Here is a 15,097-nt window from a genome sequence, read left to right on the forward strand (position 1 = left end):
GTCTAGCTCAGGGTGTCCAAGCTTGCTGTCTGTGACAGGTCTTTAATCAGACAGTTTGAATTTGGGCATTAGGATCAATCGGTCATTTGCCAAGGTGAGGAGCTCAGCAGAGGACGCCTTCAGCACCGGAGCTTGGGGAAGTGGCAGCGTTCAGGAGCCCCGCTCCGGAAGGACCGGCGCCACGAAGCCGCCCCGGGCCTTGCCCAGGCCCGCAGTGACCGACAGGGGGCGTTCAAACACCACCCAGGGAGGGCGAGCGGCCCAGGCCGCTCTGAGGTTGGAGGCCCTGGTGTCTGAGGATCAGGAAAATGATGAAGCGGACAAGGGATGAGCCAGGTTAGAAGAGTCGCCATGGAAGAGTCAGAGAGTTGCCTTGTATTGCGACCAACTCTACTAGGCAAGAAGAAGAGTGGCTGTGATTAGTGACTCCATCCTGAGGGGAACAAAGGGCCCCATATATCCACTCGACCTGGCTCACAGGGGAGTCTGCTGCCTCCCTCGGGCCAGGGTGAGGGATGTTACTAGAAAACTCACTTCTCTGGCACAGCCCTTCGACTGCTGTCTTCTTTTAGTCCTCCAGGTGGGCAGTGAGGAAATCTCTTCATCAGGAAGCCTGAGGAGACTCAGGAAGGACTTCAGGGCTTTGGGATGACAGTCCAGGGTTCGGAAGCCCAAGCAGATTTCTCGTCCCTCCTGCCAGTTACAAACAATGGCATGATAGTGTCAGAATTATTGTGTGCAGATTAATGTCTGGCTTTGGGACTGGTGTCAGCATCAGAACCATGGGTCAGTCTGCATGGCACCAGGCCTGCTGGTGACCCACAGGGTATGCTTGTTCCAAGGAGGTAAAAGAATTCTAGCCCAGGAGCTAGCAGAGCTCATAGACAGGGCTTTAAAACTAGATTCCAAAGGGAAGGGGATAAAATCAGGCTCGCTAGAAATGAGCCAGGGGATAGCACACTGCTGTTGAAGGCCAGATCCACAGGGCAAGTTAAATGCATCTATGCCAATGCCCACGGTATGGGCAACAAACAGGAGGAGCTTGAAGCCATTGTGCAGCAGGAAAATTATGACATAGTCACCATCACAGAAACATGGTGGAACGATTGGCATGATTGGAGTGCTGCAACGGATGGCTACAGGCTCTTCAGAAGGGATAGGCAAGGGAAAAGAGGTATTGAGGTTATGTTGTGTGTCAGGGAGTGCATTGACTGCCTTGAACTCAGTGTCGTGAGCGAGAGGGCTGAATGTCTGTGGGTGAAGAACAGGAGTAAAGCCAACCAAGCAGTTAGGAGTCTGTTATAGACCACCTACCCAGGATGAAGCTACAAATGAAGGAGGATGGAGAGGGGAGGTGGCTGGTCTCTTTTCCCAAATAACCAGTGGTATAGGACAAGAAGAAACGGCCTCAAGCTGTGCATGGGGAGGTTTAGATTGGATATTAGGAAGAATTTCTTCACTGCGAGGGTGATCAGGCGTTGCAATAGGGTGTCCAGGGAAGTGGTGGAATCACCACAGTATTTGAAAAATGTGTGGATGAGGCCCTTGGTGATATGTGTTAGTGGTGGTCTTGGCAGTCCTGGGGTAAAGGTTGGACTTGATCTTAAAGGTCTTTTTGAATCTAGTTGATTCTATGATTCCAGTTCACCCTCTCTTGCTAAGTTGTAGTTTGCCCCCTTAAGAACCCTTGAAGTTATCCTGAAAAAAATATCTAAACAGTTGGGATGTGTCAGAGACTTCTCTTGAGATGGACTCCAGGTCATTGCATGCCAGAGAGCCAGCAAGTATTTGACACAAGCCAGGACAGAAAGTTTAAACACATGCTTCTGGTCTCTGGAGCACGATATCTTCTGTAGCTGGGTTTGCGGGGAGCCTTGTAGCACTAATTGGAGTTACACTGCAGCTGATGGTCCTGTTGTTATTCAAGTTAATGCTTAGAGGCCCTGTTGTGCTCAGCAACACATGAAAAATAAACATCAACATTGTGTAAAAGATGGTCCCTGGTCAAAAGAAGAGACAAAAAAAAAAAATCAACCTGACAAAAAAAGTGGGGCACAAGCAGACAAAATGTTCTGCCTGGGGTTATAGTTTATTTGCAGTTCATTTATGGAGAGGGAGATGGAGCTCTGGTCTCTGATGGTGGTGCCGGTGCCTTCTTTGCTTAAATGTACTTTCCTGGGTTCCTGTGTTAGACAAGTCAAGGGAAATCTGTGCAATGGCCACAGTACTCAAAGAGGAGGATTTTTGATGTCTTCTAGACTTGAAGAGTAGATTTAGATGTAGCCTACTGAGATCACATCCTCTCACCAGTGTAATGCTGCCACTTCGATGGCAGTGACAACCTTTGTTTCAGGGGGCCGGATTGCAGTCTAAATAGCCATATATGACTTTAGTATCATTGATGTTGTTTAACAGGCCTGATGAAGATAAGGTGGTATTGGGTTATACACCTCTGCGCAGGCTCACTGGACCAGTGTTGTGTGTATGCTTCTGCATCATCTACTCTGCTTTGTCTCTTGTGCTGGTTGTCAACTGTGCTGAAAGCACGTTTGACTGCAGTGTAGATATGACTTCAGATAAATGCTTTCTCCTGTGTTCCTACATAATTAAGAGATGAAATGCGTTCCTGTGCATCTGTGCTTGTGTTTATGGTAGTGTACTCTCTAGGGATGCAAATGAATGGTAAGATTGGGTCAGTCCAGTAGTCTGTCTAGCTTGTTTTCTGTTTTGCAACAGCCAAGAACACCTGCTGAACCAGCCAACACCAATCCACAAAAGTCAAGGGAAAAGAAGGATTCATTTGCATTGTTATTACTAAGGCTTCTAGCTTGGTCTTGCTTTATGATTGTATTTGTTTTTCTAGGAAGAATCTTTGCTGTTATGAGTCACTCTGGCTTAAAAGAAGGATTTCACTTTCAGCTGCCTTTTGCCTTAAAAGGTGATGTTGCTTCTGGTATTTGTCAAGTTAGGAGGAAAAAAAGAAATCTAAAAATCATCAGGCAACTCTCTTCTCAACAAACACGTGATATCTATCTCCTTAGTTCTTTGTTTTAGAAAAACCAAAATAAATGTTTAGGGAATGCATTGCCAATTCTCCTTTGGGGCCTGCTTGTTTTGTGCGGCAGTACGATCTCGGACAGCAACACTCCTGCACGTAACAGGGATGTAGCCTGCTTTCTGTTGTGCTAGATTTCTAGAGCATCTGGAAATTAGTGTCATTAAGCACCTAAGCAAAAGCTACGAGTTACTCTTTGACAAACCATGCACAGTGGTTTGCACATGGACAAAGGGCTGTTTTTTCAAGAGGGCTTGTCTACAGTGCAGACTTTACTGTTGCTTCTGTAGGTAGAACTAAACTGTTGGTTGATTATGCATTTGAGTATAGTTATAACCTTACTTTTCCCTGTGCAGCATCACTTCATGCAATTTTACCATTCCCAGCAGAAGGTGCTTTTCATTTGCATGTATTTGTTGCATAAACTGCTCCCACCAGCGGAGCTTGCTGCTTTGGCATTTGTCAGTCGTAGAAACTTGAATGATTAGAAGTATTTATTAATTTTACTCTCCTTTTCCAAGACCTTCTCCCGTGTACAGGAAACAAGCTTCTTCTCTCTTCTGAATGCTTTCTGTGTATTGTTCCCTGGGAGCAGCAGAGCTTGTTCCTTGGGATGCTGGTGGAGCATAAATTACAGGGTACTGTTCTGTAGGTACTCTTTACCTGGGCTTTCCTCTGCATGCTAAGCATGCCTTAGTCTCTTTCCATTTCATGTTCATTCTCACTTCATTAGTTTATGTGTGGATTCAATGAGAAGTCACCTCTTTTAAATGTTATTTTTCCAATCTTCATTTGTTGACCTGAGTTTCATTTTAGTAATAAATTTCATTGAGGTTGAAAAGTGTGTGGGGTAGCACAGAGAGGAGAGGATTGTGAAGTAGGGAGCTGTAATTTTGAATTGAAAAATCTGTACCTGAAGTGACTTCTGATCACTAGCTGCCTGTTTGACTCATGAATCTGTTGGTTTCTGTCTTGCAGTGGTATTACTGAAGCTGGCTGTTACTGCTGTGGGGGATCAAAAGCTACTTCCAACTGCATCTTGTGTGTCAACTGCAAAACCACCAGTCAGAGTGAGTTTCTCCTACATGCACTCTTTTTTTTGCCAGTGAGGATTTGTTAGCTGTTGTCTGATAAGAATCTTTTTCTCTATTTATACTTTGTCAGTTCACGTACTACTGCAGAAAGATTTGATTTTCCAGTCCCAAGCTAAATGCATACATACCTTTCCCCACCCACCCCAAAAGCTCATACAGGAAGTTCAACATTGCAAGCTTCTCTTTCTTGGCCACCTGTACACCTTGTGGAGGAATGATGACTGAAGACTGAGTGCTTTGATTGTGTATTCTGGATATTCATCCAATGGCCAAGATGAGAATTTGTGAGAACAGCTTCAGAAAGAAAAAAATTATATAAATAAAAGGAGGAAAGAAAATTATTGCTTGGGTACAGAAGATCAGGCTTCCCTGCAGAAGCAAGGAAGCAAACACATCATACATGTGTGGCATCTAGTCACAGGCTGTGCGTGTGAAAGGGGAGGGTGTCTTGGTGCTAGAGTGTTCACAAGTCTGTTCCTAGGTATCTTCTTAAAATGAGTGATGGGAATTCTCTCAGCAGTGTGCCAGAGCTAGCTAATTCAGAGCTATTTGGATACCAAACAGAAACTCCGGAAAATCTTCTTTCCCACAAACTCTTTTATTTTCTACTTGAAAGAAATACAGTGAAGAAAATGCTTCCCTACCCCTACCAGCTCTCTGTGAACGTCCACATAACTTGCCTGTGATTCTTCTGTCAATAATTCTCTTCTGGCAATAACTCAGTAAAATACACTCAAATGATTTTAATATTTCTCACCCATAAGAATTTCTTGCAAAGCTGTCTCTGTTTTTCAGACAGTTATTTACCTGTCTTGTCTTGGCTGGGAGAGCTGATTATATCAGTCACGTATCTCCTGTGAGGAATCCCTCTGTAAGTCTAGAAGGGCAGGAACAAAGCTATGCATGTGCAAGTGTTTGCTTGGAGGAAAACTTGAAGACTCAATAAACAAAAAATACTGGTAAGTGCTTAAGGGAGCATAGGACACTTGTACAATTAAATGGCATCGAATGTTGACGTTGTATAGGTTTTGGGTTATGGGGCTGGGCGTAAGGGAAGTAATTGTGCTAAGGTAAATGATTCTGCTAAGAACTGGTAACAATAGCAGGAGGAAGCAATGCTTTAAAAGGAAAAGATCCCAAAATCACTGTTGAAAGGTTATAGAAAGAGAATTGGACACAGTGTGTGATTCTAGCTCTTGTCAATATTGCAGATGCACAAATTATATATGACTTGTAAAATAGGAGAGGTTGTTTCTAGTGTGCTGGTGGGTTTTGCCTGGAAGGGTAAAGCCAGGTTGCAGCATACATAGAAAATAATACCTGTCAGAAACTGAATATTGAATGAAAGTAATAATTTTAATCAAAAGTAGTTAAAAGTGAGGCTGAGTTGAAGGAGAAGACAACTGCTTAGCTGGAAGACTACTTCCAGTGCTACAGACATGGTCTGAGACACGTTTTATGTATTAGGAATATAGATCAAGGCCATGGTTTTACCATGCATTACAACTGTTCTTCCTGATCACTGTAATCAGAATTTCTTAACTCTTAGAATTCCACTCCATTCTCTGTGGCCCAGGTACAAAGCGCTTGGTGTTGGTGTATGGGGAACTTCACAGCGTATGAAGTGGTCAGCTTGTCCCTTCTTGCCTTCTGATTTGGTATTGTGCAGAAGTGACTCTTATAATTGCAAAAAAAAAGCTAAAAAGCTGTGGGGAACTCAGTCTCTGTACTCTCCTCCGAGAGAGAGTAAGCCTGCTAGTGAGCTTTGCTGCTAAAGACCATGATTTTGTAACAGAGGTTGCCTGTGAATTCCCCTCCCTCTCCTTTCCCCTGTTCATCACTTAGATTCTTGATCCTGTCTGCAGACACTTTTTCTGATGGATGGATCTTACTGTGGACCATGAATTTTGGTTGAGTGAAGTGCAGGAAGGATAAAGGGTTTAAGTGAGATATGTCTTGTGTTAGCTGACAGAGAACACTGCTCAAAGGAGAAGCTTCTTGCTGCATGGACAGATACTTGGCTGAATCTACTAGCTATGACAAAGACATGCTGATTTATATCAATTAGCTTTCCTGACAAATTATCTCAAATGACTGTGGTTGTCTTAAGAGAATCATTGTAAGGGGTGTCACTGGGATCAGTGATTGTACGTACAATCTCAGATACATTAAGTGCTGTAAAGAAGCCTAGACACTGCTTTCTGCAAAGAAAGAGCCTAGGCTGCTTTTTGAAGATTTTGCCTTTCAGATCAAATGCAGGGTTGCTTCCACACACTTCCACTGCTTTCTCTTGAGTCAGTGTCCATTCCCTTGTGCTTTTTTCAGTCCCCTGAGAAAGCTGAATCCCTGTTCAACCCACAGAAGCCACCTCTACTTGCATCTGTTAAAATTAGATGGCAGCAAGGTGTGAGGTTGCAGAAAAATTACGTCAAAGGCTTTTCCTGTGCTGTAACGTTTGGCTCCTGCACCCTTGAGAAGGCAGGAGTCTGCAGCTGTACCTACTTGAGCAAAGCTTGCTGTGGAGCAGCCCTGGTATGATGCTGGATGCATAGTAGATGATGCACTGACAGTCCTGCTGGTGCAGTTGCTTCTAACCTTGACCCACACCATCCTTGACTTTTATCTCTGACTTGTTTTTGCTTTTGTTTAGCCACCAAACTTTCAGTCAGCTGCACAAGTGCATCTTGGCTGGTACGCCTGTTGGAAGGTCTGGCAACTAATTTAGAACTCTGCAAGTCCAGTTGCAGCTCCCTGGTCTGCTTGCAGATTCCCTCTGAGATTTCCTCTCAGATTCCCTCTGAGAATTCAGTAGCATAACTTAGTCTTTGTGCCAGTGTCCTTTCTGTTAAAGGACACTTTCCACCTTGGAAAGGAATTGAGGGTAAGCATGGAGCCAGTGAATGCTCCAGTAAAATGGTTGAAGAAGTAATGTAAGTATTAACCAGGATGTCTTTCTTTAATATTTCTCTACAGTCCAAATAGTATCCCTGAAGTCTTTTTGGCAGTCAAAATGAGATGATGAGCACTGTGTATAGGTGGGAAATGCAGCCATGCCAGAGATACAGAGGTGTGAGCATGAGATCCTAGCATCCCCTGTCCCAGTGGTCACCAAGTGTGTCTCATTTCTGAGTGAAAGTGCTTGCCTGGACCTGGGACACCAGAGGTTGCAAACAACTTGGTTGCATGTTTCTTACCTGGGGTTCCAGTAGCAGGTACTGCTTTGTTCTTCATGTGGCTTTGCCTTGTGTAGTCAAATCTGCTTAACTCAGCTGGCCTGCCTGTGGTGTGTTGGCTTTCAGCATTTACTTTAGGATCACCTTGTTTTCCAGATGTCACCAGGTGATGTCCTCTTCTGACCCTGGCTATTTCATGTCTTCACAGCCTACCTCAGAATAGTTGCTGTCCCAGTTGTGTCAATGAGTAGGATCTTGATAGGATTGACAGCTATAAAACATTCCCTCTGAACTCTGAGATGAAAGTGAGGCATCTCCTTTCTCTTTCCAGAGGGCTCATCTTCTGTAAGAAGAGGGAGGTGGTTTTCTGTTTTAAAATGTAACTCATATCAGGTATCATAGCAGTGTCTATAGCACCCCACAGCAACATGCTGTGATGCCTCATGCTATGGGAAACTGGGAATATGGGAATGAAAGGCAACTCTGCCAAGAGGCTTCTGTCTGCATCAATAGGGTAGTACATGTGACTCTTAGGCATTACCTGAATCTCACTGGTGGTGCAGTGGAAAAGAAATAGGATAAAATCAAGTTAGGGTTCAAATATTCAGACTGTAAGGACACTCCCTGGGGTTTGATGTGCTTGTTTGCTTTCTTGGTATAGTGTGGAGAACAGAGTACATTAAAGAAGTTTGGCTCCGTGCTGCAAATATATGAGCCAACCTTGCTTTGGCTCCCAGCTCAGGGTGAAAAGGATGGCTGATCACCATGCTCTTTCAGTGTTGACAGCTATTGCTGTCAGGCACAGATGTGACTTGGGTCTAAGACAGGGATAACAGTGTGAGTGCTTTTTTAGTGAGAAGGTAGATCTTAGGAGATAATCTATTCCACAGTAAAGGAAAACAACAGAAATGTGTTTGTGTTCTCTTGATGCATTTTTCTTAATTCTTTTTTCATATTTGTTCCTAGGATGCAAGGACATTGCTCAAATATGCCACTATTTAACAATCTCGTGCTCTATCTTTGTTTAACAGTCTCATAACCTGTTCCTCTTTATGCCAAAGCCAGTTACCTTACCTGCAAGGCAGCAGGCAATTCTGGGATACCACTGGCTCTGCAGAAGCAAGTCTGCATATTTGATCCTTATGAAAATATTTTGAAGAACTGAACAAGAAAGCAATGTAGGAATTTAGTGAGCAGATTAATTGCATTCCTGTTTCAGGCTGTTTATTCATAGCTTTAACTTTTATAAGGCAAAAAGGAGGCTATTTTTAGCTTGCTTTTTTTCCCTTCATATTAACCTAAACAACCTCTCCTCTTGGAGGAGAGGGTGGAGTTGGAAGGAAGGAAGGGTGGAATTGAAACTGCTTCATTAAATAGTTTGAAGATCATCAACACACAATTTTGTTTTCACATTACAGTTCTGAGCACACAAGGGTCTCTTTATGCTTTCCAAAGAGGGAAAGCTTTGTGTACAGAGTGGGAGAGTGAGGGCATCTGCGACAATGAAGTGGTAATGGAAAGCTTATGACTTTTGCTTCCTGAATACTTTTTTCCTAGGTACTTCTGTTAGGGTTAGTCTTACTTCCAAGGAATGGTGTAGCTTAGTGATATTTTGTTCCTGCATTTTCCAACTCCCAGCAAATGCCTTGTATTGCAAGACTAAGAGAAAGATTCTGCTATAAGCTTGGAAGGTCATTCAGGTGTTGCTAAGCTACTAATGAAAAATGTTCTTGAGATGCCCATGTATGTGTGTTAAGAGATGGAACCTCACCTAAAGAGATGAGACTAAGGATAGGAGGTGAACTGTCAGAAGGGTAACCAAGCTCTCTTGAGTCCTAGTATGTGTGTTTTGATAATTTTATTGTAGGCTGCTTCTGAAGTAGAGAGAGCAAGAGCAACTCCAACAGCTTCCTTACTAGGCTGATGTGACTTTGGCTTTAACTGTCATGTGATTACTGACTTCAGTGTGCTGCTGAAAGGGTTGCTGAATCCAGGGCCTGTGGATCTGGTCTCTAGAAAGAAGGATACATGCTTTGAGACTGGCCACTGCAGAGCACAGCTGCTTTGTTATTTATCTGAATCTCTTAGACCTTAATGTTGGTTCTTTGATCTTTACAGTCAAGAGGAGGCCATGAAGATGATCAGAGGGCTGGAGCACCTTTCCTGTGAAGACAGACTGAGAGAGTTGGGCTTGTTCAGCCTGGAGCAGACTCAGGGGAGACCTTAGATCAGCCTTCCAATACCTAAAGAGAGTCTAGAAGAAATCTGGAGAGAGACCTTTTAGGAGGGCATATATTGTTAGGACAAGGCAGAATGGCTTTAAATTGAAAGAGGGAGATTTACATTTGTGATATTACGAAGAAGTTCTTTACTATGGGGGTAGTGAGGCACTGCAACAGGTTGCCCCAAGAAGTTGTGGCTGCCCCATCCCTGGCAATGTTCAAGGCCAGGTTAGACAGGGGCTTTGAGCAACATGGTCCAGTGGAAGGTGTCCCTGCCCATGGAAGGGGAGTTGGAACTGGATGATCTTTAAGGTCCCTTCCAACCCAAACCATTCTAGGATTCTATGAACTGTGAAGTCCACCTCTCTTGGTGGTAGAGTGAAGAGCTTCTTGTGCTGTCCTGTCTGACTGCACAGGCTACTCAAGGTTGGATCCTAAATTAGATCTTCTTGCCATGTGTTCCTCTTACTGCATGTTCTTTTGAGACGTCAGAGAACTGATGAAAAATAGAGGTTCCATTTGTAAAAAAAAAGACACATTTCTGTTTAGAAATAAGCAACAAAAAAATAAAACACATATAAATCCTAGTTTTCCAGTACTAACTGGTTACCAAGTTATTGGACTCTGTGTATAAGTTCAGAGCTGGAAGGGACAACGTGACTTTCCAAGCCTCAGTCCTAGGGAAGACTGCCTGCTGCTGAGGGGCAGGCACCCTGCATGGGGCAGGAGCCCTTTCTGTGCACTCTTAGGTTCTCTCTTTATCTGCTTGCTTCTCCTCTTCGCACTGGAAGGCTGCTCCAGATCACGAGTGCTCCATACTCAGATGTTTCTAGAAGCATTCATGGTTGGTATATCTCATTTCTTCACCAAGATAATTCTATTATTTAAATGGTTCTTTTCTTGCTGCGCTGTTCCTCATGTGTATTTGCAGACAGTGATCCTGTCCCTTACAAGGCTGTGTTTTACCAGCTTAAACAACCGATACTCTCTTGTGGTAGAGTTCCTATTATTACCAACATTTTAGTGTGCCTATTCTTGATTCAGTTAATCATCTTTGAATTTTGGTGTGACCAGAATTGCTCACAATATGAGTGTTTGGGAAGGGCTGCTTTCATTAACACTAGTTTACATTTAACCATTAACTATGGCTTAAGCTAGATCATATATTTGAGAAGGATTTTCTGGTCTTGCTTTGAAGACATCAAATGTCTTCAAATGAATGATGACTCTCTGCTCAAGGGGAGTTCTGTCACTGGTTGTTTACTTTGATGTTTAAAGAGGTACTGATGCACGGAATCAGACTCTACAACTCAAGAAGAGTTATAAAGCAGGTATGTTTATTATGGCGCTGGGTGCAAGGGGGGGATCACTCCTCTTAACTTGCATGCTGAGGGGTAAAGCAAAAAGACATTTATTACACACAAACATACATATTCATTAGATTTCTGTGAATAGGCAAGGCATATTACAGCTAGTTCAGGAAGTCATTATCATAAATCTCCTCCTCTTGGTGTTTGCGCACTGCCCTCCGGTGGTCGTGGGCAGGGGTCTTGAGGATGAAGCAAGCAGTCTTCACGATGTGCTTTTCATCTTTGGCAGAGTTGGGTGCCTCAGTAACCACAAAACTAGCTGAAACCAGCCATTTCAGGGATTTCTGAAGACATCTGTAACTTTCTGAAGGGCAGCTCCTGTAATTATTTCACAGTAATTATCTAGGACTAAACTAGTGATAGCTGGCATAGTTTTAGAACCTTATGACCTTCATATAAAATTTATTGCAAGCAAAATGTGATGTGTAGACAAAGAGTATCCGAAGCTAGCAGATGTTCAGGATGCACTGTATCCAAGCCAACTGATAAGCAGAACGGAGAGAAATAATTCACTTATTTTAGTAGTGTTACTAAACTGTGTTATCTTACCACAGACCTACAACACAGACATAGTTCTAAGACCTAAGTTAAGCTAAAAGTACTTCAACCCTATGTTTTCCAGGCACTAGCTTTCCTCGTATCAGTACCTTAATTTGAATAGGCTGCCTTTAACCACTGTGTCTTGAAATGCCTGACTTTTTTAGCTTACAGAGGCTTTTATTACCAGAAATCTGTTTTTTCTTAAAAGTACTCTTATACTTGAAGACTGTGTAAAGCAATTAGTAATTTACTAGGAGTCTGAATTCCAGAAACTGAGCATTCCTATTCCAAGAAAAGGTCCCTTTTAAGGTATCTTTGAATATCCAAAAATGGCTCACTATCAACTTCCATCTCCGGATGACACTGGGCACTGCACCAGCAACCATATATGCAAAGAATGAAAATAAAGTCCATTATTTATGACCCTCTCTCTGAGCTTCCCTGGCTTGTGCAAGGAGAGTGGAACTATTCGGAAATACTTTGCCTCCCCCTGGATTTCTGGCTTCTTTGAAGGTTGTCTTGATCTTTATGAATAATCTTTGGTTTGTATGTTTGATTTCTTGCCAGCAAACTAAATCCTTCTATAATGTGCATTCCTTCAGGCTTGGTATATCATGAAGATTTGAGGGATTTCTCTCACTGTTTGGTGTACTGCTGTTTTCCTCCTGTTAGCACTGAAGTATAGCAGAATGTAGTTCTGAGCAAGGCTTAGCCTGCCATGCGCAAAGTCAGGGTTTGTCACTAGGCTGTGCTGCAAGCGCTCTCTCTGGGAATGGACTGCACAATTTTTCCCTCTATCTGCCTTTAAACTGGGGGCAATGACACTTTGCTTGGCCCAGCAGAGCTCTTGTGCTTTCGTAAACCCTTCTGATGATACACTCTCTCTGACTGCTTAGCCATTGGGCTTATGGTGATGGTAGCACAGGGCTGCTAGGGAAGGTCAGCTCATGGTCCCCAAAACCCACCTGAAGTGATGATCTGACTGACATTAACAGTCTCACAGTTAGGAGTGCTCACCTTAGGATGCTGGTCAAGCTGGCTGTGGTTTTCTTTGTCATTCCTTGTGTTCTCCCAGTCTTGTTTGTTTGTTTGTTTGTTCCACACTGTCTCTTGTAATATACTCAAATTCAATGACATCTAACCTTTTTGGAATAATGGACTGCAGCCAACCATGAAGTTTCTGGCAGTCTGAGCTCCTCACTTACCATACCTTACTGTTCTCCTATTCAGGATGGCTTAATTTTGTTTATTGCAGGAGCTACAAACATTTATTATGGCCATTTATATGTGAACCAATGTGTTACTCTTAGCATAGCTAAGATTGACTTTAGAAGGTCTGTTTTTCTTCTGCTTCACAGTGCCTTACACTGAAGTCTTGATTAAAGGTATAGTAATACAAATACATTTGTCCTAAAATCAATTGAGTGAATGCCCCATACTTCTTAAAAACTTAAATGCCAATAGAGACAAGCTGCCTTCTGGATTTTAACTGAAATCCTATGAGAAAATTAATTGCTCTTTCCTTACCCTTCTCTTGGCATTTTAGTTCAGAGCTAGATGATTTTGGCAAAATACTTCCAGGTGTTTAATTTCCATGATCATAATTTTATTTATAATACTTAAGAAATCTTTTTACAATGGCAAACTTTTGCTTTTAGAAAATGCCTGTAAGCCCCTCCTGCTAGATTACACTGCCAGTACATGTATATGATTTATCAGATACGTATGTTAAGAAAGCACATATCTTTATGTGCATTCATCTTCACTAAGATGGAAGCCACCTTTGTGCTCCAGGCATCCTTTGCATCATTTGAAGTATATCAGAAACTTAGCATTTAAAATAACTTGCCATACATCCATTGACCATTAATGATTTTTCACATGTGCAATTATAGTGCCTTATACCTTCTCTTTCCAAGATTTGTTCTCTGCTTTTGAAAGTATTGTTCTTGTGCTCTGTCACATGTAGTGTTAGTTCACGCTGCAGTTCTCTCCTAGTCACTTGCTATAAATCCTTTAAAGTGCAATTGCATAATTTATATACATTTCGAAAAGGAAAGATGAAGATCTCTGTACCAGTCTGTTTTTGTTATCCTCCATGGAAGCTAGGAAAAAATCAGGTGAGTATACTGGAAAGTAATTAACGTTTGAAATGGAGGCTGAGATTGGACACTTTCTCATGTGTGCTGAAGTCCCCTTGCCTTTCATTGGTAGGAGTAATCGCTCAGTTTTAATAAATGACTGCTTCTGAGTCCTAAAGCAGCTTCACCATAGCTATTTATTCTTGCCAAAGGAGGTCAGTGTCTGGTTTACTTTGAGTTGAGTGGTTAGCCCAGCCCTCTTGAGACAAGGAGGCCCAAAATCACAAAATGGAATACATAAAAACCTTTAGAATCAGTTTTAAGTAATATTAAGTTTGATGACTTTGTAACAGTAGCAATGGAAAATTATTGTGGTGCATGATATATAGAGAAAAAAATAGAGTACAGCTAGAGAACATACTGAGAATTCTCACAAGATAAATCGTTACAGTTGGCATAGTTTTAAGAAAAAACAGTCTAGAAGAGCAGGACACAGGGATAAGGAGTATCTGGGAACTGCAGGTGTCCAGGATGGGCTACAGTTAAACTAACTGATAAGTAGGAGGATAGGAGGATTATTATGTCTCTGGTGCTAACGAACCAATTGAACTGGTATGAGCATCTACTGCGCGTGCTTCAAAGGCTGCCAGAAGTGATGAAGATTGTTGGAAGAAGTAAACGACCCTCAGAGACCACCACCACAATTCTGTACGCTTTCGGGGAACTCTCTGGAAAATTATGTAATCCATATGTAGCCTCATGAATATCCATGTATGCCCAGGGACTATATAAGGATGGCTTGTATAGCAGTAGGGAGACACACGTTAGGAGGAGCTATCCCCCCTGTCTCCCGGCGCCGCAATAAAGAATACCTGCTTGTCAGCTTGAAAACTTTGTTGGCAAGTTTGTTCCTGGAGTTTTCTCCGAATCACTCTGTATTTAATCTTGAATGTGGGCAAGCAAACAGCCTCTTCTTTGGCATTTGGTCTGAATAAGGCTTATTTTATTTGTTTGTACCACAGCAGTGTTCAAGAGCCCCAACTGGCAACTCATGCTATGTAAACACTGTACTTCAGGACAAGCAAATGATCCCTAATCAGACTTCAGGCCATGTGGAATAAATGGCCACTGCATTAGTAAATGCTCCTGGTTGAATAGAGACTTTATTCTAGCTGTGCCCAGCCCTTCCAGATGGAGGGAAGACAGTTTATACTACAGGCTGGTGAGAGCTGCATTATTTGTGTACACAGTACAGTTGGTCTATCTATAGTAGTTGTCTAACATTCCCTGGCTGTGGACAATGCACATAGGATGCTTCTTTTTCTGAGTAGGACATTGGAAAGATGGTGACCAGCTGTGGGCTGCTGGCATCCTGGTGAAGGTGGCCCAGTCCTGCCTGTGCTTTTCCCAGAGAACCCTTTGCAAATGAACAGGGAGAGGAGCTGTGGTCTGTGTGGACAGATCTTCAACCTGTTCACAACCACCTGTATCATGGGACAAAACTTGACAGGAGAAGGGTAAAGGAACAATTCTAGGGTTCCCCTTCTGTCAGGGGCTGGTAA

General features: G+C 42.7%; 1 protein-coding gene across 3 annotated transcripts in view; it reads left to right on the forward strand.

Annotated features, from left to right (window-relative positions):
* The window catches only part of TSPAN4 (tetraspanin 4), a 461,954-nt gene that overhangs the window by 70,703 nt on the left and 376,154 nt on the right, over positions 1–15,097 (forward strand). The window contains exons 1-2 of one of the 3 annotated variants that reach the window (XM_061380323.1): positions 2,864–2,938; positions 4,034–4,125. Coding sequence is in view for 1 of the 3 variants with exons in the window: in XM_061380321.1 (XP_061236305.1) it covers positions 5,053–5,108 (56 nt within the window). In the remaining 2 variants the exon portion in view is untranslated. Of the gene's footprint in view, positions 1–2,863; positions 2,939–4,033; positions 4,126–4,927; positions 5,109–15,097 lie in introns of those variants that run through there. The other 2 variants (XM_061380322.1, XM_061380321.1) reach the window with 2 other exon arrangements.

Source organism: Neopsephotus bourkii, unplaced genomic scaffold (genome assembly GCF_033783945.1).
Source record: "Neopsephotus bourkii isolate Nb327-2 ecotype Australia unplaced genomic scaffold, CSIRO-AGI_Nbou_v1 NB_1792, whole genome shotgun sequence".
NCBI classification, from domain to species: domain Eukaryota; kingdom Metazoa; phylum Chordata; class Aves; order Psittaciformes; family Psittacidae; genus Neopsephotus; species Neopsephotus bourkii.